This window comes from Cyrtonyx montezumae, unplaced genomic scaffold (assembly GCF_038088225.1).
Source record: "Cyrtonyx montezumae isolate F1298 unplaced genomic scaffold, pur_monq_1.0 scaffold_0, whole genome shotgun sequence".
NCBI lineage: Eukaryota > Metazoa > Chordata > Aves > Galliformes > Odontophoridae > Cyrtonyx > Cyrtonyx montezumae.
The window spans coordinates 35,679,990-35,704,130 of record NW_027071824.1 but is presented as its reverse complement, the minus strand read 5'-3'; the positions used below and the strand labels follow the sequence as shown (position 1 = coordinate 35,704,130).

Genomic DNA, 24,141 nt, shown 5'->3' with positions numbered 1-24,141 from the left:
AAAATCGGGAATGCCAAACATGTGCTCTGTATGTCAGCCTTGGTTGAGAATTTGTTTTAAAAAAAATAAATTGTAAAACAATGAAGGCTAGATCGTTTTATTATTTTTCCTGGGAAAAGAGTTTGTATAGCCTAAGGGAAAAATTGTTGCCTGTGGGAAACAGAACACTGGGCTCAATTTTCAGAATTTATGAGGCCTTGCCAAGACAGATGAAAAGAGAGCACCCCAAACAACTGTAACTCTGAGAGACTGCACTCATCTTGCATGCGGGATTTCACATTCATAATTATGCTTAAACGACAAGCTGTAGACACCAGTAGCTCTGCACATGGAGGAGTCAAGCCTGCCCAGCCAGATTTTGATGTGTTGCAGTGATTAAGTTTGCATGAGCCATATTAAGAGGTGACTGTTAAGTGCAGGGCTGTCCATCCTTATTAATTTCTTAGTGAGGTTTATAAAAGCAAGTGATGTGTGCTAAGCTTGTGCCTATGAGAGTTCTAATCTTCTGGAGCAGACAGTGCATGGCAGTAGTAATGGCTTGTGCTGCTCTTAGGAAATGAGCGTGTTTGATGTGGGCCCTGGGGCCCCCGTGTGATTTGTCTTGACCGCTTTCTTGGCATGTGCTGGGGTGCTTGCTTTCCAGGCTGCTGCTGCACCCTGATGGGTTCAACTGAGTTCTTGTCTCCCGTCTCTTGTTTCCATGCAGTTTGGGATGCTGTTAGTGTTTCTCATCTTCAGCAGTCCATCTGGATGGCTTCCTCTTCTGCCAACCCAGTGGACGAACATCCTTTTTGCAGTTACAAGTTCAGTTTTTTTAACCCAATTGGTCAAGTTACATAGTTATTGTGGATGCTACAAAATAGATGCCAAGTATGTAATCTGAATCTTGTTAGCGTCCACTCTTCAGTGAATGTGATACATTTCTACAAAACAAATCTATTTGGATCTGTTCCTTTTACTCTTGTTAATGTGTCAGAATATGAGCAGGATAGGACTTCATCTTTAAAATAACACAGCCACCCAAATGTTTTTCCCTATATTTCTGTACACAAAATCTTTAAGAACAGTCAAAACAAGCAAGTGTATATGAGAAAACAGATTTAACACAATTTATTTAAATATAAGAGAAATCCTTTCTCTAAACAGTTTAACCAACAGAAGAGGGGAAAAAGGTACTGCAGAGAAAGCAGAATCATACAATCATAATTTAAAGTGAGGATATTGGTGTGACAGTTAAAATGCTCTTAGCTGTTTCAAAAATACTTTGTGGCTACAAAAATAAAGTTCTTATTGATATATGCTGCTAAATTAAAAGGAGGAAAGAGCGATTGATGCAGGAAGCTGTAAGGACTCATAAATCAAGGGAGTAATGAAACTTGAGGAAAACATCATGTGGATTGCTTTGCCTTTCTTCCATTTTCTTCTCATTGTACAGCTGTTTTATTTAGAAGTGGATAGGGGACTGTGGGTTTTAGTTCTGTTTGTTTAGCTGGCAGTGGGCAAGATGTTGGTTCTTTTCTTGCCCTGTATTTATCTTTTTTTTTGGTTTGTTATTTTTTTATCATTGCTTTTCTTCATCATTTAGAGTTATGTTAAGGGATGAATGTGTGCATGTCTCTTGATAGCCTTGCTTGTGCAGGCACCAAAGGGACATTTTTGCCTCTTCAGCTCGATCCATGAATTGCAAACAGGTCATGTATTTACTTAGGTGACAGCAAGGTCCTCAAAGTCTGCATGTTCCATCTCTGCACCCCTTTGGAGCAACTTTCAATCTTTGATGTCACTGCAAGTTTCTTTCATAATTTGATACAACATGTTGTCTACAGTTCCATTTGTGCTTTTTTTTCCCTTTTTGTTTTTTAAATGCTGTGGGGAAGGGAAACAAAATACAGAAATTATAATCACGTCCTCTTCTCTCTCTCTGTTGTCCTTTGTTAGGCCTGGATGATTGCCTGCAGCAGTATGTCCATAAATTTGAACGGGAGAAGATAAATGGTGAACAGCTGTTACAGATTTCTCACCAAGATCTTGAAGATATGGGTATCACACGGATTGGACACCAGGAGCTGGTTTTAGAAGCTGTGGATCTCCTGTGTGCACTGGTTAGTAAAGTGGTGAACAGACAAAGAATTTCTTTAAATGCGTTTCTTGTTGAATATCTAAGGAAAGTCTAATGAAATCAGAATGCCTTTCATACTTGCTTTCTGATACACATTATGGCAAAAGAAAACAGTGTTTAATTCTTTAAGCTTTGTATTATAGCTTTTTGACATTTTCTTTATAAGTGGCAATGCTGATTCAGTTGCACTTCTAAAGAGAAGTGTTGGCTGAGTAGCACTGTGAGATCTTGTGTCTTCTGTTAGTGAACTGTGATCAAAATTACTATTGAGTAGGTTGAATTTGTTGTAAAAGGTGAAGCACGTAGTGTTGAAATGGCAGCTATTATTAGTATTATTAGTACCATTATTATATTAGTGATTTCTCACATCAGCTGAAATGAGGTTAGGGCAAGATTTGTAGTCTATATACAAAGTGAAGAAAATGTTCTTGAAGTAAGGGATGCTTTGATTACCAAGTTACTGTGTGAGTTCAACTCATTGGATTTGGAACATAAGCTGTTCCTCTGTCTTACTCCTGATATATTACTGTGCAGATGCTTTTAAAACAAACATACTCTGAAATGAATAAATATATTTCAGATAGTTTTCTAATGCAGCATCACCACTGCAGGCGTTATTTAAAAGCTTTAGTTCGGACACAGTCTTGAAGATGTGTAGTGCAGTGAGTGAGCACCAGAGTTATTATATACAATGACATCAGCTGGAGGGATGGCAAAGGCTGCCCTGTGATTCCTTGGCCAGTGCTGGCCTGCACTCTGTTCTCAGGCATGTCTTGAAGCGAAGAGCATGTTCTAAAAACGGAGAGTCTTTGTTGCCTGAGTGACACGTGCTTCATGTGCAGCAGGGAGGTGCTATGGGCTTCGTTTCTACTCATAACCACAAAGAAACAGCATTCTGTACACCAAAGTAAGCATGTTTAATAAAATAACTGTGCATAAACTGAAACAATTCCTGAAGAGTTGCTCTTATGTTTACAAAATGTGTTTTCAGTATTTGATAAGCATTTTTTTTTTCTTTTGTCTTTTTTTTTCCCTAATGTTTAAAGAAAAGATGTAATAGAGGAACTCAGCCTGCATGTGATTCATGTGGCAGGAGATAGTCTGTTAGGCAAGTGAAGGAGTCTGGTGAATTACCAAGTGTACTGTGTACTTTCCTAACTGATATAATGGATGTGGCAGCCCTCAAAGGCACTTTTTTCCTTCTGTCTTCTAAAATATTAGAATAAAATGAACAAAGCTGGATGACCGCCAGAACCTAAAGCTGTGTTTTATCTTCTACAATTTCCTTCTAATTTCCTTAGTAGACAAAAGTTTTGACCTTGGTCTCGTTTCTGGAAATCCTTTGTGAAATGCAGTTCAAGTTAATGCATTAGACAGAGTTTACATATTGTAGCTGAGATATCCTTATTTCCTTTTAAGAGGTGGAGGAAGAATTCCTGTGTTTAAGCTATGCCCTTTGTCACCTTCTGCATGCTCTTTCCTTTCAGCTTTTGAGGTAATGGTAGAAAATCAGTGTTGATTTTTTGATTCCAAGAGATGATGTGTCTTGAATTCTAGTGACAATTTTTTTTTTCCTTTTAAATATTGCTGTCTCTTTTCTTCCTGTGTGAAAGAACAGAGGTTTCTCTATTCCACTAGTATTAATTCTTTGAATGTGGGTTGGGGATATTAATATGGCTGATTTTTCTTTGTGTGTGTATGTGGTGACAATTCCTTTATTTTTGTGAAATTTTATTAAAATCAAAGGCACTCAGGAACTCCGCTTGTATGCTTTTCACCATGCTTATAGCTTATACTATGAATATATAGCAGTGACTGGACCAGCCTGAGTAAGACTTTGAATGCTGTTGGTTTTGATGATAGGTGTAGGTGTTGTCAGTATTTTGGAGGTTCCCCAGTTCTGGAGTTCTCAAGAGAAATTTACCTTTTTTCCTGGTTCCCAACTGCTTCCTTCAGATTGATGCATTGGTTTCCTTACACTGCAAGAACACTTGAGACTCTAAAGGCAGTGAAGTATGTCCTTGGAGTATCTTCCTCCTATGATAATTCTTCTCACTTATTCATGTTTTCCAACCTTGTTAGGTCAGTGAGGAAACAACAGTGTGAAGGTAGTGTGTTCCTTGAGAAAGTACACCAAATAAACTTAGACTTTAGATTTTATTGGGATAGAGCTCCCTATGTGAGTTGTACCCTGTCAAGCTGAAAATGTCTGGAAGTTATGATGTTTACTGTTGCAGTTTAGCTGAAAAAAAGACCAACAACAACAAATCTTTCTCAACTGCTTTAGTTTTTAGTCAGTATTTCCTATTCTTTCCTTAGCAGCAACATATGCCACAAAGCTGACACTGAAGAGGCAGCAGGAAAGCATGTGGTCAGGGATAAGAAGTGAAGGTTTCTTGTGAGAACACATTTCTGTTGCACTTGAGTGGGTGCAATAAGATTTTTCTGAAGAGTTGTTGAAGACTTTATTTGAAGACTTATTTAAGGAATTTAGAGGACATATAAGAGGAATTGAACTTTCCAGGAGGGGGAGAAAAACACAAAACCAAACCACGTCAGCATGAATGCCTCCATCTTTTTGTGATGACTGTGTTTGCTTGAGTGAAAAAAAGGGATGGGTGGAAGATATTGCTTTGTTGATTAAAGTGTTTGGTGGAAAAGGAACAAATATACATAAAATGCTTTTTTAAACTCATGCAGAACCACAAAAGAAGAGATAAGAATCCTGGAAAATAAACTTTCTCAGTCTAATTGAATAAGTGGGACAAAAAGAAATGATGGTGAAACTCACTGTTTTGCCTGATGAGTTGCATTGCCTGTTTGGGCTTAATAAACATAAAATATTGCAAACATTAACAGGAAATTATATGCAAATAGAATGACTTTTGATGTGTTTTTTGGATTAGATTTCTGGATCTTTATCTGCATTGTCTGATAAGAGCTAGTTGTTTTTGCTTGCAAACGTTGTTGTTGTTTTGTTTTTGGGGGGGGATTAGAATGAAGATTGAACGAAGATATTAATTTAATTAATTAAAAAACAAAACCATACACAAAAATAACCACCAAAAACATACCAGAACATACTTTATTTATTTATTTAAGCTTTGTGCCTTTTAATAATACCACTGGTAATAATGCCAGCACATTAGCAGTGCAGCAACATATAACCACAAAGTCATCTTACCAAGTAACTCTTGCATTTTATTCTCACCGTTGTCATTACTGTAAAAAGTGTTTGCTAAAATACTAAGTCCCAAGCTGGATTGTTTACGTACCTGAGGGCTTACACTTCTGTGGCTGTTCCTTATCAAAAGTACCATGCCTATGCATCCTTTCATAAGATTTCAATTTTCTAGAGGCCTCATTTTTATGAGGAAGTTTCAAATTCCAGAGGATTCTTTAGGAAATCTTTTTGTTGAAAGAAAGAGTGGAAAGTACATGACAGTGACAGTACTTTGTGTTAAGTCCAGTGATTATGTAGGCATAGAGCATGTTGTATCAACTACTGAAAAGACATTTAGTTGGTTTTTATTCTTTTTTTTTTTTCCTAAGCTAGTTTTCAGCTGGATCAGCCAGCAAAACTAGCTCTTCTCACTGTGGCATGTGAAGATGGCTGTAAAAGGGAAGGTGAATAGTGCCCCTTGGCAACACCAGAGCTCTAGATCAGTATAGGTTGGTGGGGACCTGGCTGCAGCACTCTTTTGACTTTGGATAACCACACTTTGTTTTCTTTTATTTCAGTGCCTCGACCTTGAGCAATTATTTGGTCAGTGTACTATTTCTCATTATATTTAATGGGGCTTAGAAAGAGCATACTCTTGTGCGCATGCTCTCTTGTACACCTGTGCATGCTCTCTCTTGCTGTAATCCCATGCATGGCTACCCAGGTTAATAAGTAACGGGCCAGGAATGTTTGACATGAGGTGTTCTTGACCGTTGGGTTCAGCTACTGTTTCAGTGTTATAACTTTGCTATTTTAAGTCAGAGTGACAGGAAAATATAACCTTCTGTGGTTCATGAGCGACATCTAAAACCTTCCAATTGCTTAAATAATAATTGTTAAATATTATAACCTGTTATATAGAATGCTTCAGAAAAAAACTGCATTTTATATCTACTGTGTGTTGCTGTGAAGGCTTGTAGGCTGTTGATGTGCTTCCATAAGCATCAGCTTTCCTATCTATCCTGAGTTGAGGCTCCAGCTCCATGACAATTAAAATTAATTTAACTCAACTGCTATCTGCCCTCTCCTCCCTCCCCCCACTCGCTTCTCTGATTAGTATCCTTTCTGCTTGTGCTCAGCTGATGATGAGGTGAGACACTTCAGGGAGCTAAAACAGCTTAGTGCACAATACAATAAAGAAAGGAATTATTTTTTAAGTGGTTTGCTGCAAAGCAGACCTCAAACAGACTGGACAAGGAAGAGTGATGCTGAAGAAGGAAAAATAACTATTTATTTGGACTGGTCAAGGTAGTGTCAGCTTGGATGGGTTCACAGCCAGAGCCACATACATTTTTTATTTTTGCTACTGTTTTTTTTTCCTCAATTTGTCAGTGAAAAGAAAAATGTGCATGATGGTAAAGTTTTATCTGGTGAAGGAGCATAATGTTTTCTGTGTTAGAGAAAATGCTTGGATATGTTTGGAACAGAGGTGATTTGGGTTGTGATGACCCCTTTGTTCTTGAAATGTTAGTTCCTCAGGGCAGATCTGAAGAATTTGATATCCTGTATTGATGAGCTGTAATGCTCACTGTTGTGCGGTATAGACATAGTTCTTATCCAGGACGTTGTCTAGAGCATGAACTGGTGGTGTAGATATCTCAACTGCCCTTTGTAGTATCTCCAGCAGAAGCTGTAGGACAGCTTAGCGCAGTGACTGAACAGTTTGGCCATGGTGTACTCATGAGAGACTGCTGAGGAAACCAGCTCCAGTCATGAGGTGAAGGCTCTGTATCTGCAGATACAAAGCCTGTGTTGCTGAAGTCCGTATTGAAACAGATCTACTTGATGGAGTTCTTTACAAACTTACTGGACTGGAAAAGTTGCACTGGACTGACCCACTGTATAAATAAGATAAAGCAGACATGATGAGGAGAATATAAATGTTTCAGAACACAGATGAAATCTGATCTGATATACCAGCAAGTATCCTGGTAAGTGCTGGGGCAATCTCTAATCACAGATGACCACAAAGTACTGAGTACAATTTCCTCACTGAGTGACTGAAAGAATTTTGGAGGTACATAAACAAACGAAGACTCTCAAGTTCTGGACATAGTTAAGTTGTTTGATTAGGTTGTTTTACTACTCTGCAGGGTAGGAAAAATTAAGTTGGATTTTCTATGCACTTATGGAAAGAGGGAGGTCAGTATCCTTTTAATTTCTCTGCTCAAGGGGGAAATAGCTACTTTCTAGTTTGTGTGGTCACAAGAATGTATAGCCAAACCTTTTGATGAGAAAGTATTCCTCCAAAAATTAAAGTATTTTGCAATCTCTTGTAATGGAGAAGGGGAAAAAAAACACAACCGTCTGCAAGAACTGAATCTGAATGATACTCTTGTGTATTTTGTTAAAATTAAAAGGTGGTAAGTTTACACATGGCAGTAAGCAAGTACATTAACGTTGTTTATTAATCTGTATCTTTCCCGGTCTGTGGTCCTGAAAAATTTAAGGATATCCTCTGCTGTTGCAGCAATGTTTTGGTTTTGTTTATTTTATTGGATATATCCTCTCGACCTCTGCTCCTGTGGAGGAGTACTTCCTTGCCAGGAGCCCTGAGGGAAGGGAGGAGGGTATATGGATGACATCCCAGTGAGTTCAAGTTACATGTGAGATACAGATATTTTAAAGGTAATTTAGATGAAAACTCTTTGCACAGATGTATTTTGAGCAAAGATTTTGTTTAATCTCTTAACTTTCTAAAACACTCCAGCTTGTATTATGGGACCTTGATTATGGCAGGAATGGGGCTGTAAGCCAACAGAGTGTCCTAACAACAAAGAAGTGAGCTGCATCCTGGGCTCTGTTCATGGGACCACGGGCAAGAGATAAAGACAAGTGATCATCACCCATTACTTGTCACTCATTAGTCTGCATGTTCCCCCTCTGCCCCCAACTATGGGGAACACACTGACAATACTGCATCAGTTGAGTGGAGGGCCACCAGGCAGTGGATCAGTTTGCCCAGAAAGTTTGTGCAGTGTTGGATCTTTGAGACTTTGGATAAAGCTCATAGCAACCTGGTCTCAGCTCACACCCAAGGCTTTTGTGGGCAGGATGTTGGACTGAGACCTCCAGAGTTCCCTGTGAGCTTGGGTGATGCTGTGGTCCTAAAGGGAGGAATTGGGAATTACTTGAAATTTGGAGTTGAATTAAATTAATGTTGGCTGTAGCTGGCTTAGTTGTTCGAGGGGAAAGGGATAAAGAATTATACAACTGACTACACTGTGGAACAGAGATTGGTAACTAGAATTTGTGTCAACAGTATAGGGAAAAGCAGGCATGTTGGGTTTTTTTGTTTCCCCTGAGTGGTAGGACTCCTCAGTCTAAAAGAGCTAAGTATTGCCTCCCAGAAGGTAGGATAAGTCAAAAACAAGAAAGTAATTAGTAACATATTGCTATTTAACACTTACATCTGCAGACTGACAGCAAGAAGAAAATCTTGGTTATAAAACTGTGTGAGTTGCCTTCAGAACAGCTATAGTGTAGCATTTCTGACACCTTTGGAATGAGGAAATCAATATGTTGCTTAAAACAATTATGTTTTAATCTTAAGAAGTGTGATATGGTTGCATTTGTAAAGTTGGAGTTACGGGTAGAACTTGCAGACTTGTTTGGTTTAAAAACTTTTATGAAGATATTGTTGAATGAAAACACAACATGTAAGAATGGATTTAATTACTAAGTTTAGTGTTAATGCTGTCCTCAAACCTGCAAACAACTGCACTGCTGTAAACAAGAAGCATAATTACCTAAAGCTTGTGATTCACATATTTGTTCCAGCTTTTGACTGTGAAATTACATTTACTTCCTGAAGATGTTTTTATCTCTTGCCAATTTAAACTGTCTTTAGTTGTGAATGAAATGTTACTTCACTATATACCACTGTATAAAAACATTTTAAGAGAAAACAGTATTTTCTTTCAGCAAAAAGAAGACCAAGGCAACTGTGTTACTCAAACTACATTTGGAGAGTAAATGACATCTTAGTGGCTTCATTCTGATGGAATAATGTCCTCAGTCTCATTCATCTCAATAAAACTGAGGAGGTCTGGCTCCCACAATAGCCTTTAGTGCCTGTAATGCAGAATAAGTCTTAGAAAGTGATCAAGAATTTAAGATTTGTCGATATAAGAAAGATAGTGGTGATCTACAAAATGTTGAATATTAGGACGGTGAGTGAAGTAGTGTTTCTTCTGGTAAGAGGCCTAAGTGTGCCAAATGAAGGTAGCACTAGGATTACCTCTTCCATCTCAAACGCAGCCAAACCTGCTCTCCATAAAATTTGTGGAAATGCCATACATCCTGAAAGAATGCCACCTTGCCACCCTGTGGCAAGACATGCCAAGGATTAACTGAAATTCAGATAGCTTAAAAACATGCAAAGACTACTTAAAGGTTGGGGACGTATCTTGTAAGTCCTTGTTTGTTTGTTTGAAGACCACTTTGCTTCAGCAGATTGTCTGATTAAACTTGATGAGAACATTTTTATACTTTTCCTGTAACCTGCATTTTTGTCCCTTCCAAACCAAAGTAAAAGGGCGTGTCTTTAGATCTTTGAACCCAGGTGAGTTTGCATGCGTAGAATAAGAAATAAGGAAATTTATTGAACTTCATAATATTTCTTGCAGAACTATGGCCTTGAAACAGATAATATGAAGAACTTGGTTCTCAAGCTGCGTGCATCATCCAATAATCTGCAAAATTACATCTGTACCCGGAGGAGAAGCTCAAATTATGATGGAAATACTTCACGCAAGCCCCCCAATGAATTTCTTACTTCTGTGGTAGAGCTTATTGGTGCTGCTAAGGCCCTGCTTGCGTGGCTGGACAGGTAAGGATAAAATCCTTGTATTATCATTTATTGCTATATATTTTTTTCTCCTTGCAGTGTTAAGTTCTAGATGTCTAGGTCTAAAGATGTTCTTTCTCTCACTCAGCCTTCTTTTGCTTTGTGTAAAGACCTCTGATGGATGAATTTAATCACCTAAGACATCTATTGTGCTTCCTTTTTTGTCAAAATCAACAAGTAACACTGCTTCTTACCTGGTAGTTACAAAAGTGACAGTCTTCTTGTTGTGGGGAAGCAACCTGTTTTCAGGACTAGTTTCTCCTATATAGGCGACCTCCTCCTTTTGCCTTCCCACATCAGCTGACATTGGCAAGTCCCTCAAAAGAAAAGTGAGAATCTGCTGAAATTGTGGCTTTAGCTCTGTAATTTGAAGAAGTGAACAGCGGGAGAGACTTTCCCTCTGTTGGTTTTTTTTTTTTTTTTTCCTGGCAAGAGCCAGAGCTCTTTTGTGACAACTGCATCAGAAGCAAACAGGCAACAGAGCTAATAGCATTCTAGCTGCAGTACTGGGCAAGATCTGTAGATGTGAATTCTCATGCCCCTTGCCATCTTTCTTGAGAAGGAAAGTTAGGAGGAGAGCTGCACGAGGACTGTCAGTCAGCAAGGAGAGCTTTCATCCTTGAATATTTCTGCAGTGTTTTTAACAACTTGTGCCTCTCACCTAATCTTCCCATTTCACCACATTGCTTGAACATTGCCCTAAATTTCTTCTGCAACTCTCTATCAGCAAGATGACTGGCATGTCCATTTTCAAAACAGTTGGGATTACTCTTGAGTCCTTTAAGTTCTCTGGAGGTCTGAGGTGAGTGCCTCTACATAGTAAGTCTTTTACAAAGTACAACCTTACTGAACTTGTTTGTATGAAAGCCATTTCTCTTTTTTCTTAAAGTATGTCATTACACAAGACAAAATTTGCATACTATTTTTCATTGAATGAAAATAATATGTTCAGTAAAACTTTATCTGAGCTCTTCTATTAATTTTAATTTTCTACCCTGTCTGAATTCAGTAATCAAAGATTGGAAGACAGAAAACTACTCCCTGGCAAACCAAAGGCTGTGATTTTTTACAGCAGTGTTAGTATGATCTACCTTGAGTGTACAGATGGTATTTTCAAACTGGCATTTGGAAAATGGACTGAATTTTGCTGTCTAAAACTGCTCACCACAATGCTAGGCGTACCCCAATTTTGGTACAGGGATGAAGTGAAAGTACCAAGTCAAGAATATTTATGTTGTGAAACTATCCTTGTTACTTGTGCAGCTCTGACTGATGCTGTTCCTCACTGCTGTAGTAGAAGTCTGATCTCTGCAATCTAAGAGTTTTCTCTTGTTACAGGACCCCATTTACAGGTATTGCGGACTTTTCATTGATGAAAAACAGAATTATTCAGCTCTGCTTGGATCTTACTACTACTGTTCAGAAGGTCAGCTGATTTATTTTCCTCCCTGCTTTACAAAAGGGAAGGTGGGTGTTTGGGGAAGTAACGTGTGCTCTATGCTAATTGGAATGCAGATGTGGCCTTCTTCAGAGCTTGAACAATTCCATGAAGGTCAATTTCAGTTGTCTGTTTTTCTGAGATGATTTGTTTTTATTCATTTAATTTCCAATTTTGGATTTGCTGGCTATATTGCAAGTGACTACTGTTTAAAGACTACGCATATTTTCTTCAGCTTTTATGGGAGGAGTTCTTAAAATAGTTGGTCTCAGTTTGAAGGTTATCTAGTTCCAAATAACATACTGAAAATAAACAGTGTGTGTATATACTAAAATACAGAATGAAATATTACTCAATTGGTTGTTATGCCCACACGTGCAGACTTCTTTGGTTTTGTCCCATGTATAGTATTTCGACCTTTGGCATCAGATGCTCCTTATAACACAAGGAGTTGCCACCTTTATGATAAAAAAAATTCTACTAGTCAGGCTTCCGTGGCAGTAGTGGGAGATGACGTTTTGTTTCAAAACTTTCTATTAATCAGCGTAATGAGCACTTACATTGGTAATAGTGTAAAAGGACAATTAGCAACTGTGGGAGTCTTGGCAAATTGCATCATTTTGTTCTCTGAATAATATTGCCTGTCTTCTGAAGCAGTGTAGCATGCTGTCAGCAGAGTTTTAACTACTACTAGTAGTTAAACATTACACATACTCTTAAGCTCCTGCAGGATTTGCTCGTAGCTGTTTAGTCTGTGGCTGTATATTATAAAAAACCCTGCAGAATAATGTCCTGAGAAATAGGTGATTCCCTCTCTATTTCTGGGAAGATGATCATAGAATCATAAAATGTCTTGGGTTGGAAGTGTCCTCAAAGCCCATTCAGTTCCAACCTCCCCTCCCATGTGCAAAGTTGCCACTTACTAGATCAGGCTGCCCAGGGCCCCATCCAACCTGGTCTTAAATGCTTCCAGGGATGGGACATCCATGATTTCTCTGGGCAGCCTGTGCCAGCACCTCACCACTCTCTGTGTGAAAAATTTCCCCCTAATATCTAGTCTAAATCTCTAATATTTTAGTTAAAACCTATTCCTCCTAGTCTTATTGCTATTAGACAGTGTAAAAATTCACTCTCCCCTCCGATTATGAGCTGCTTTTAAGTACTGATGCCAAAGGACAGAGCAATTTTGTGAGATATGAGACTGTAATGACACCCAATTCTATCAGGTGGATAGCTGTAAAAGAATAATATCTGAGGATTATAACTTCAAAGGCACACCAGTGTTCCCTACTGCTGATTGGGCAGTGTGTGTGCAGTTGCAGCAAGTTAGCGATTTACAGATTTGCAGATTGTGTAGAAGAACAGTAAGCACTACTAGCAGCAGATGGTGTTCACCCAAGAGTGCTACAGGAACTGAGATATGAGATTACTGGACTGTATTAATAAAACTGCTAGAAATGGTATCTAATCTGTCAATTAAATCAGCCTTTGATGGCAGTGGAATGGAAGTTGGCAAATATGACTCTACCCTTTAATAAGCGTTAGAGTAATTCTCTGCCAATTTAGCGGGAGCTGTAATAAGGAATGGAATTGGTGTGTATGAGGGGGGAGAAAAAACAACATAAATGGAGAAAGAAGAAATCTTATTTTGTACTGGGACAATGCAAATGTATTAGTATGACCTGAAGGAGTCCACCAGCATGTGGAAAAGAGAGAATGAGATTAAAAAACAAACTAACAACTTGATGTTTTTAAATGTACAAAGAATATGTCCTCAATGATCATCAGAACAGTGTTAAGAATTACTTTGAAAACATGAAAGGAGACAGCTGAGCTATTTTACATATTCCTGTTGTGTCCATATCTTTAGGATTGTATGCTCTTTGGGACTTCTGTCTTAAAAAGCACAAAATAGAACTGGGAAGGAACAGAAGGGTTGAAGGTGATATGAAATAGGGAACAGCTTCAGTTCACAGCTCCTCAATGCATCTTTTGGGTGTTGTGTGATAGTTACACAGGTTATCAGCGGCAAACATCAGAAGCTTAAGTTTTAAATCTCGTTTCATTATTTACGTGTCGTTTTACCTCCTTATTCTGAGAATGTAAGACTTCTGTACCTAGGCTTTGTAAATACTGCTTTGTGTGTAGTTCTGATGAATGTCATCAATAAAGTATTTTTAAAAATAGTTTTTCTTGCCTTTTTTAACAATCTACTTTATAACTATTTGATGGCTAGAGCAGGGAAATGCTTGAATCAGCATTCAGCAGCGCAAGGCAAGTTTGTGTGTTTTCTGGAGGTCTAGCTTTATTGTGCAGGGTTCTGTTTTTCTGGAAAAGTCTGATGCTGTAATTGAATCCAGTGTTCTTGGTTTTAAGGCTTTCTACCAGGGCCAGAAAATAGTTGTTTAACAGTACATTTGAGCTCTACTGGGTGAAACTAATCTGATTAATCCCTGCAGCATGAATGACGTTACTTCAGTTCAAGGTTAAGGTGTCAGTTTGCAGAATCTTTAGAGATGATGTGTTTATGCACTTATATGTTAACATAGTGTATTGTTTTTCTTTTCTTTTTAGGACTGCACTGTGGCTGACATGGAAGATAAAGTTCAGACTGTAGTAAGTACTAATTTGTACTGATAACTCAACTGCTTGCTTTCACATTTATTTTGGTGACTTCTGCTCGTATTGTACTGACAACAGCCTTCTAATCCCAGCACATCATGCAAGTAAAATGTTGTTATAGACCATTTTAATAATGCTTTTCACTGTAGAGGAAATCAATGAGATTTTTTACTAGACTGACAGTGTGTGTAATGGTGCTGAGTCAAGTCTTTGTTGAAGTTCATTGCACAGACATTCTTCAAGAGAATTAGGCCTCAAATTTTAAAGGGAAGGTTAGTACTGTAGAATCATTATCGGCTAAATAAACCAATTATGCCTGTAATAGGCATCATGAGATATTTTATGCCTTAATAAGTAGATACTATGCCTTATTAAGCTTCTCCATGTAAAAAAGACTGCCCTGCTTTAGATCGGAGGTTTTGTGTCATAATGTACTTGAGCTTGAAAGATCAGAGTTTTCAAAATGAACTGAAGCAGCCTTGTGACCAAATGAGGAGCGCAATGGAATGCTTTTTATATTTTGTAACGGTTAATCATCACTTCCTGCTTTTGACATGAACCAGGCTGTGCTCTTTGATAACGCCTTCCGCTAGTTCATAGATGCTTAGGAATTTAGTAGCAAAAAAACTAAAAATAATTTTGTCTGTAAATAATGAGACCACGTAAAAGGGAATTTTTTGCTTCTCTCTTTTTCCGTTTATGCACACCCAGTATGGAGTGGGTATTGTTGCTTGGAATTCCCTTGTTTGAGCAGTTCCTTGTATTCACACTTAAGCATTGTTTTGATTTATTTTATTGCTGTTCTATAAATCTGTTGTAAAACAAAAGAAGAAATGTTGGAGCTATTGTTTCCAACATTAGTAATTAGCCACTCTGTTACTTAAAAGTTATAAAGGCAAAGCTTTTCCAGCTTTGACTTTACTTGACACACACAGAAGGTCTGAATATGCCTTTAGCTATAAAGTTAGCTTTGGTGCAGTTATGTTTTGTTCAAAAGGAAATATGAACCTTGTCTGCATAAGCATTCCAGAAGAGTTCAGATCAGAGGCACGGAAAAGAGAAGTAATGCTGAAATGCTGAAACACTGAAACTCTAGATGTCCCACCTTACGCTGTAAATCTTTCCACAGATAAGTTAGTGGCCAGCTCTTCTTTGTTTCAGATGTTTTAATGATGCATTGACAATTTTATTCTCACAATAGAAATTAAAAATGATAGAAGAAATTGTCAACTGTTCCCACAAGAATCATCAAAATATTTCATTATTTTAATGGATTACTCTTTGATAGAAATGAACATGGAACATTTTTTTGGTTGTTTTTTCTATATTTTATGTGTTCGTTTATTTTCTTTTTAAACAGAGGGTCTACTGGCATCTGTTAGTGGTGATGAGATGACACTAATGAAAATAAAATCCTCTATACTGGGTTACTGTGGGCAGATAAACATGCTGCAGATTAGATCTGTACAAATGAATCTTTGTTTCACTGATTCTTGACTATGCTTTGTGGTTGGATAACTTTTAGAACTGATTTCCTCTCTATTTTTGAAAACTGAAAGAAGCAGCAGCCAGGAGAGAAGTGTAGTAACTGTTGTATTTCCTCATTGCAGTCCAAGACTTTAAATGGGATTTGTGATAAAGCCATCCGATCAACTACAGATCCGTTGATGAGCCAGTGTGCCTGTCTGGAGGAGGTTCACTTAACTAACATTAGACCTGGGGAAGGCCTGGTAAGAACCAACCTTGATGTCCCTAATGCTCCTCAGTTACCCTTCTGAGGGGCAACACACCTGTGTAGAACGGTATACTTCAAAATCATCAGTGGTATTCTATAGGCAGCAGTAAGAGGTGAGGAAAGGAACTTTGGAGATTCTCAAACTGTGCTGGAGTGGCTGATGGATATATATATGCAAGTTAATAGTTCCCAAAATTTTGATGGTAAAATGCTGCATTAATGTCTTAATGAGGATTTGGGGTAATTGCTCATTTACTTCTGGAGGTCATATTAACCAGATGGGTTTTTTTTGGTGGTGGATGGAGGCAAAAGGGGGATTGGAAGGGATTAAGTAGGGAGAAGGTGATTAAAAAATAGTGTTTGTGTTTTTGAAATACATATACTGTGTGCATTTTAGCAAGACTAACAGATATGAGAATTTCTGAGACTTGCAGTTAAGGACAATAAGAAATCCATTTAACAGTTCAATGACTGTGATATTACTGAATCTAGTTTATTCAGTGAATTCTATTTAGCTGAGTGCTGGTTACGAGAAACTGATTGTTTTTTAATTTTATTTGATTTTCTGTATGGGAAATACTCAGATTAGAATGTTTTGGAGGACATTTAAATGCTTAAGTGTGATGTGTATTCTCCTGCTCTTCCTGAAGAGATGAGCACTGTTAAAGGAAACCTTACATTCTAATAGTGATACGTAGTTTAACCTGGACTGCTGGATTTGAGTGAATAGGCTATGCATTTTTTTTGATTGCACAAGCTACCATGAAGCTTAAACTGATCAAGAAATGAGGTGGGTGCACAGAACTGGCTGCCAACAGGTGAACAGAGAAGGAAATTAGAGAGGATAGGGGGGCATAAAAAACTCGTGTGTTTTCTTACACTTCTAAGCAAATGTGGTAACTTCAGGCAGATGAGCTGCATGTGACTCCTGAATAACACTGCAGTTATGCAGCTAAATGTGAGTATTTCTAACAACACCCACTGGTAGGAATATTAAAGAGATGTAGTTTTGTTCATAAGTGGTGAAACCAATGTAGTGGTTTTCCCCCACTTCTTGTGGGGGGAAAAAAAGTGGACTTAATAGTCTTTTGATTATTTGTATTTCATATGGTCAACACCAATTTCATCTGTTTGTTCTTGCTTTTACACTTTCTTAACAAATATAGCCAGAAATACTAGTTCCAGGGCTTGTATTGCTTTTATTTTATATTATTGGCATTTTGGTTACAAGACAGCTTGTGTTTTCACTTGCTGAAGGAAGTTGTGGAAGAGCATGTGTAATATTTGTAGCCCACCTATATAAATGTGCTTTGTAAGGAGAGCTAGTGGCCATTTATTAGAGCTTGCAGTTCTCTAATGCAGACAGGACAATAAGGAAGTAATTTAGATCAAGACCAAAGACTGAAAAGGCAGCAGCAAAACTGGTAGAGTTCGGTGTTACCAACCAAACGCTATTTGTAAATTGCATCCCTGTGTTAGTTTTTCTAAGCAATTACAAATGTTACATTAATTAAAGCAAAAACGATCTGTGACAAAATTGAGAACGATACTAGGATATTGGATTGCACAGTTTTCTTGTGAAAATTTATGAATATAAATCTTATAATGTTTTGAGTGTGTTGCTAACAGTTATTTAATCAGTTATGTTACAGAAGCTTGTTTTATCTTTATATTTATTTTTCATTTTCTGTTTTTGTTTAGGGTATGTACATCAAATCAACTTATGATGGATTACATGTAATTACTGGCACTACAGAAAATGTAAGTGAAGTTAATGTAGATTAACTCAGGCTTATCTGGAAGTAGCTTTGATTTTTTTCACTGCTTTTTCCTGCTTTACCTGTAACTTTCATGATATTTGCTACTTTACATTCTATGCGGTGCATCATTTGTTTATCAAGAACTTGTAAATATTTTTATCTGCGTTTTTTCACTGTGAGCCTAATTAAACCAGTTCCTGCAAGTAGGTGAGGTACTTCAAACGCTTGGCATTAAAATAGTTACTTAAATAAGCTACTGTTCTGAGAGCTTTTGGTGTCTTAACAAAGACATGGATATATGTATTTGCTCTCTTCTGTCAAAAGAAATCTCTCTTGTGGGAACACTTAGGTGATTCTGTCTTGAATTCAATAATGAATGATGAAATTAATTAACTGTCCAGTGCCTAAATTACTATGCAGAATAAAAAGTCTACAGAAATGAAATCTTTAGGACTGATCTGCTGGAAGGAAATGATCAAGTATGATAGACAGTGGTTTTATTTTATTTATTTTTGCTGCAGATGGCTGCTTGTTTTATTCTTGCACTGAGCTCTCTGTAGCTGAGACTTTAGTAAAAGCTTTTAGGAAGTTACTACAGTGAACCTTCCATCAGCAACTACAACTTGTGGCTGATGCTGCAGTGTTCTCATTGCTGCCTTCCTAAAGGAGATACTGAAAGAAAAGGTATCTGAGGAGCTTGGCCTTTTTATATTTATATTATATTATTTATTTATTTATTTGCAAATTGTAAAGAAGCAGTTGTTCTAGCTGTACCTTGCCAAGTCCAGGGGTCTGGGAGGAGCAGATAGAAGAAATGTGTTTGCAGTTCAGAGTGGAAACTGAAAACTTTTATAGCTGCCAGCTTGTAATACTATTGGCCTGGCATAACTGTATAAAGGATCTGAAATACAGACCAGGTCTACTTTGACAGCATTTTTAACATTTGATAAGTGTGAAAGAATGTGATGACTAATGCCAGGCTCCCTGTGCAAGTATAGATAATTTTCTAGAGGCTGTGACTGGAGCTATATTATTTCTAAAGCTTTTGAGTGTTGACCTAAACTTTCGCTTTATGAACAGTTGTTCTTCCTTTGGGGAAGCTCTTTCCTTTGTTGCAAAAAAAAACTTGAGAAGCAATTGAGAGAACTGCACCCAAATAGTGCCTTTCTGGCAACATGGTATCATTTAAATAAGTCAGTGTCTTAACTGAATTTTTTTGTTAGGTTTGGATGATATTTTAGCAACCCCCAAACTGATTTGTTGGAATGCTGTGTCAATGCACACCAAAAATGACAGTACTGTATATAAAAAAAATATCTGAAGTCCTTGCATTTGCTACCAGTCAGCCAAGAGGATTCCTGAGTTGTGCCATCCTACTCATGACTTCCTGCCTTATGTTGGCCTAGTCCTAAACTTTGTTTTTGTTTTCCAGTCTCACAATGCGATGGCAGTACTGACTGCTGTCTGGTGCTTGTATGAGTCTCACACAGCCAGGGTGTCAATCATCCACCGGACATTTTGAAATGAGTTTTGTTTTCCACAGCTTAACTGTGGCTCAGAATTTTTCATGGTCTTGGTTGAATCATCTTATGTGTGGCCTTCCACAGAGGCATTTCCTTTCAGAGGAAGCAAGAAGACAATGAAAAAATAGTGTTACTATAGACTCTCATAAATTCCATCATGTCATCTTCTCCTGTTTCATAGCTTACTCTGCTACAGTTCCTTTTAATAAAGAAATTTGGTTCTGAAGTTGTGGTAATCGTGGAGGAGAGCTGGTTTGCTACCAGCTTGTTATGCCTTGAGTAGGGAAAATGGGAGTAGGCTGCAGAAGCCCCGTGGAACACCAGGCTGGCACACCTGTGTGCTTCAGTGTTGCCAAGGCTATTCATAGTTGCCGTTATGGAAAAAGATTGTTTTTAATAACTGCAGCAATAGGTGGTGCATGGCACCAGGCCTAGATAAATCTGAGTAAATATTGACACGTTTATCTGTTCCTTGCTAATCATTACACAGGAGTTGCTTTTTGTTCCAAGATAAAGGCCTTTTAAAGTGTTTTTCAAATATCTTTTTAAACACACTTGGACATATACAGGCATATATTTTATCTGTTGACCTTAATGATGCAGGCAGATAATTTAACGTGAAAGTTGATAGCTCTTACTTAAATTTGGGGGGAAAAAATGTGGAACAGTCCTCCTTTGTAGGTTGAAGAGTTTCTAGTCCTCTGGCTTGTACATTTGAAACATTAATGTTTTGTTATGTTTTAAATCATTATAAATTTCGAAACTGTTTAAGATTAATCCTATGTTAGGACAGAAGTAATCTCTTGTAATCCTCTCACTATCGTAGAATGGTTTGGGTTGGAAGAGACCTTTAAGATCATCTAATTCCAATTCCCCCTGCTATAGGCAGGGGCACCTTCCTCTAGGCCAGGTTGCTCAAAGCCCCATCCAGCCTGACCTTGAACGCTCCCAGGGTAGGGGGCATCTTCAGCCTTGCTGGGCAACCTGTTCCATTGTCCCATCATCCTCACAGTAAATAATTTATTCCTAATATCTACTCTAAATCTACTCTCCTTCAGTTTAAACCATTTCCCCTTGTCCTGTTGCTACATATCCTTACAAAAAGCCCCTCTCCAGCTTTCCTGTAGGGCCTCTTCAGGTACTAGGAAGATTGCTATAATGTCCCTCTGAAGCCTTCTCCCGGCTGAAGAGCTCCAACTCTTTCAGCCTGTCCTCTTAATAGAGGTGCTCTGGTCCTCTGATCATCTTTGTGGTCCTCCTCTGGAACCATTCTAACAGCTCTATTTCCTTCTTGTGTTGGGGACTCATGAACTGGATGCATTACTACAGGTGGGGTCTCACAAGGGCAGAATAAAGGGGCAGAATCACCTCACTTGATCTGCTGGTCACACTTCTCTTGTTGCAGTCCAGGATACAGTTGGATTTCTGAGCTTCAAGTACACATTTCTGTTGAGTCTTTCATCAACTCACAGCCCCAAATCCTTCTCTTCAGAGTTGCTCTCGAGCTGTTTCCCACCTAGCCTGTGTTAGTGCTTGGGGTTTCTCTGACCCAGATGCACAGCCTTGAATTTGACCCTGTTGAACTTCATGAGGTTTGTGTTGGCTTGCTTCTCAAGCATTTTTGGGTCTCTCTGGGTGACATCCCCTTCCCTCTAGCGGTGTTGGCTGCACCACTCAGCTTGATGTCATCTACAAACTTGCTGAGTGTGCACTCAATCCCATTGTCTGTGTCACCTACAAAGATGTTAAATACCGCTGGTCCCAGCACTGATCCCTGAGGAATGCCATTTGTTGCCAGTCTCTACTTGGATGTAAAGCCTTTGACCGTAACTCTCTGAGTGCGACTATCCAGCCAATTTGTTATTCTGCAAGTGTTCCTTACATCAAATCCATTTTTCTCCAATTTGGTGACCAGGATGTCATGCAGGACAGTGTCAAATGCTTTGCACATGTCCAAGTAGATTGTCAGTTGCTCTTCTTTTATCCATTGATACCCGGTGGCCATTTATGATGGAGTTACAGTATTTCAGACATGACTTGCCCTTTGTTAAGCCATGTTGGCTACCACCAACCACCCCATCTTTATTTTCCACGTGTCTGGCACATGTAGGGCCTTCAGGAGGATCTGCTCCATGATCTTGCCAGGCACAGAGGTGAGACTGACTGGTCTGAAGTTTCCTGGATCTTCTTTTTTTCCTTTCTTGAAAATGGAGGTTATGTTTCCCCTTTTCTAGTCAGGGACACCTGACTTCACCAGACTGCCTTGACTTCAAATATGATGGATAACAGCTTGGCAGCTTCATCTGCCAGTTCTCTCAGAACCCATGGATGGATTTCATTGCGTCCCATTGACTTACTTGTGCACCTTCAGGTTCTTAAGATAGTTTCCAACCTCATCTCCACTTAAGTGGGCAGATCTTCATTCTCCCAATTCTTACCTTTGCTTTCTGTGTCTGGAGTGGTGTGGTTAGAGCCCTTGCTGATAAAGATGGAGGCAAAGAAGAAATTGAGTACCTCAGTTTTTTTCCATATCCCTCATGACCAGGTCTCCACTTCTCTTCTGGAGAGGGTCCACAACTTCCCTGGCCTTCCTTTTATCATTGATGTACCTGTATAATTTCTTGTTTCTGTTTTTGTCCCTGCCTAGATTTAATTCTACCTGGGTTTTAGCTTTCCTACCCCAGATGCTTGGGCATCTTCTTTGCAGTCCTCACATGTAAGATGTTCCTGCTTGCATTCCTTATAGACTTTCTTTTTCCACCAAAGTATGTCTGAAAGCTCTCTGTTGATCCATGGAGGCCTCTGGTGTTCTTGCTCACTTTCCTCCTTCTCAGATGCACTGCTTCTGGGCTTGGAGGAAATGGCCCTTAAATACTGGCCATCATTCTTGGTCCCCTCTTCCCTCCAGGGCTTTATCCCATTTCACTCAGACAAGCAGTTCCTTGAAGTGGTTGAAGTATGCCCTCACGAAGTCCAGAGTAGCAAGTTTACTGTGCACCCTCTTTGGTAACCTAAGGATCTTGAATTTCACTGTGTCATGGTCACTGCAGCCAAGGCTGCCCTTGAGCTTCACGTTACTCACCAGCCCCTCCTCATTGGTGAGGACAAGGTCAAGAATAGCAGCTTTCCTTGTGGAAATTATCAATGCATCTGGGTGAGCCTCTTTGATTGCTGGTGCCCTGCTGTGTTGTTTTTCCAAAAGATATCAGAAGATATCGGTTTGAAGTCCAACTCCAGGCTTAGGGCATCCATTACTGTCATCAGCCTCAAAATGGGATGGGTTGAGGATCCTCTTCCTTCCCAGCAACTCTAGTAAAAAGCCCTCCTGACTGAATAGGAGAGCTTATTGCCAAAGATGCTCCTCCTCTGACAACCTCTCTGTCAACCTCTCTGTCACATCCTTGATATGGGCCCTTGGCAAGCAGCAGACCTCTCTAGATAGTGGGTCAGGACCACAGATGGGTGCCTCTGTGCCCCTCAGAAGAGAATCACCCACCCCTATCACCCATTGCTTTTTCTTAGTTGCAGTAGTTGTTATGCAGCAGGGAGCTGCTCTGGACACCTTGTTCACACTTAACTGTTACAGGTTCTTTTTCCTCCTCAGTCTGCAGAACCACTTCATGGTTCAGGCTTTGAGGATTTTTCTCCTGTTACTCTTTCTCATGGCAATTAAGCATTTCTCATTAGTTTTAGGGTTTGCTGATGGGGGAGTTTGGGACTGTTTGGCCTCAGACTGTGCATTCAGTGCAGGTTGTGTATTGAGTCCAGCTGTCTATCTCCATTTCTGCCTCCCTGATAGTACACAGCCTTTTGCCTGTCTCCTGCAGCTCACATAATACTATCTGGAATGGCAGCACAAACTGGAGGTGAAAGGACAGTGAAGACAGTTGTAATGAATGAAGTACAATTTGATGTGTGGCACATGTAGGCTGTGCTTTCTTTCTTACCCCCTACTACCCTCGGTATAAAAAAAATGAACAGATTGTAAGATGAATTAATTTAGAATTCTTAAGTCATCAATGTCACATCATCTGTGTGTAAATTTTCAGTAATGTTCTGCATCACATACACAACCTTTAAGTTAGTCTGTTAGGAATTGTTATGAGAGACAAGAGATCCTGCTAAAGCGCATGACTCCTGTTTTCTTTGTAGTCTCCTGCTGATAGATCTCAGAAGATTCATGCTGGTGATGAGGTGATCCAGGTTAACCAGCAAACTGTAGTAAGTAACAGAAAGCCCTTACACACTTTTTCTTATACTTGTTCTCCTAAAACTATTCTAAAAAAATAAAAAAAAGTTCACAATTTTTTCTTTGTTTTGGCTTTTTCATATCTCTTTTATTTAATATCTCTTTTATTTAGGTTCTTGGAAAATTGCTGACTTAGCAGGGTGATTGTTTATTCACTTTCAGAAAAGTAATATCGAATAAAAAACATCATTATTCTTTTAAAGGTTGGGTGGCAGCTAAAAAATCTGGTGGCAAAGTTACGAGAGAATCCTGCTGGAGTTAGGCTCCTTCTCAAGAAACGTCCTACTGGCTCCTTCCACTTCACCCCGGCTCCACTGAAGAACTTGCGCTGGAAGCCGCCCTTGGTGCAGGTAATTGGCTTCTGACAGACCTGTGATGTCTAGCTGTGAACTGATTTATTTATTTATATATTTTAAATTTGAAAGAGAATACCAGGAATGCTCCTAGTTACTTGTGTTTGAGTGTATGTTAAGGAAGTTTATAGAATTGTAGGATCGCCAAGGTTGGAAGAGACCCACAGGATCACCCAGTCCACTATCAACCCATTATGTGAAATGGTTGTCCTCTTCTGTTTTCTAGATAAAAGGAAAATGTTCTTAGCCAGTTAATGCCCGCTTTGATAC

At 38.9% G+C, this 24,141-nt stretch overlaps 1 protein-coding gene across 1 annotated transcript in view; it reads left to right on the top strand.

Annotated features, from left to right (window-relative positions):
• CNKSR3 (CNKSR family member 3) overlaps nt 1-24,141 on the top strand; it is a 59,511-nt gene that overhangs the window by 27,774 nt on the left and 7,596 nt on the right. Inside the window, exons 2-9 of the mRNA XM_065732617.1 lie at nt 1,939-2,102; nt 9,971-10,173; nt 11,530-11,617; nt 14,204-14,245; nt 15,862-15,981; nt 17,688-17,747; nt 23,422-23,490; nt 23,722-23,868. Of these exons, the coding sequence (XP_065588689.1) occupies nt 1,939-2,102; nt 9,971-10,173; nt 11,530-11,617; nt 14,204-14,245; nt 15,862-15,981; nt 17,688-17,747; nt 23,422-23,490; nt 23,722-23,868 (893 nt within the window). The remainder of the gene's footprint in view (nt 1-1,938; nt 2,103-9,970; nt 10,174-11,529; nt 11,618-14,203; nt 14,246-15,861; nt 15,982-17,687; nt 17,748-23,421; nt 23,491-23,721; nt 23,869-24,141) is intronic.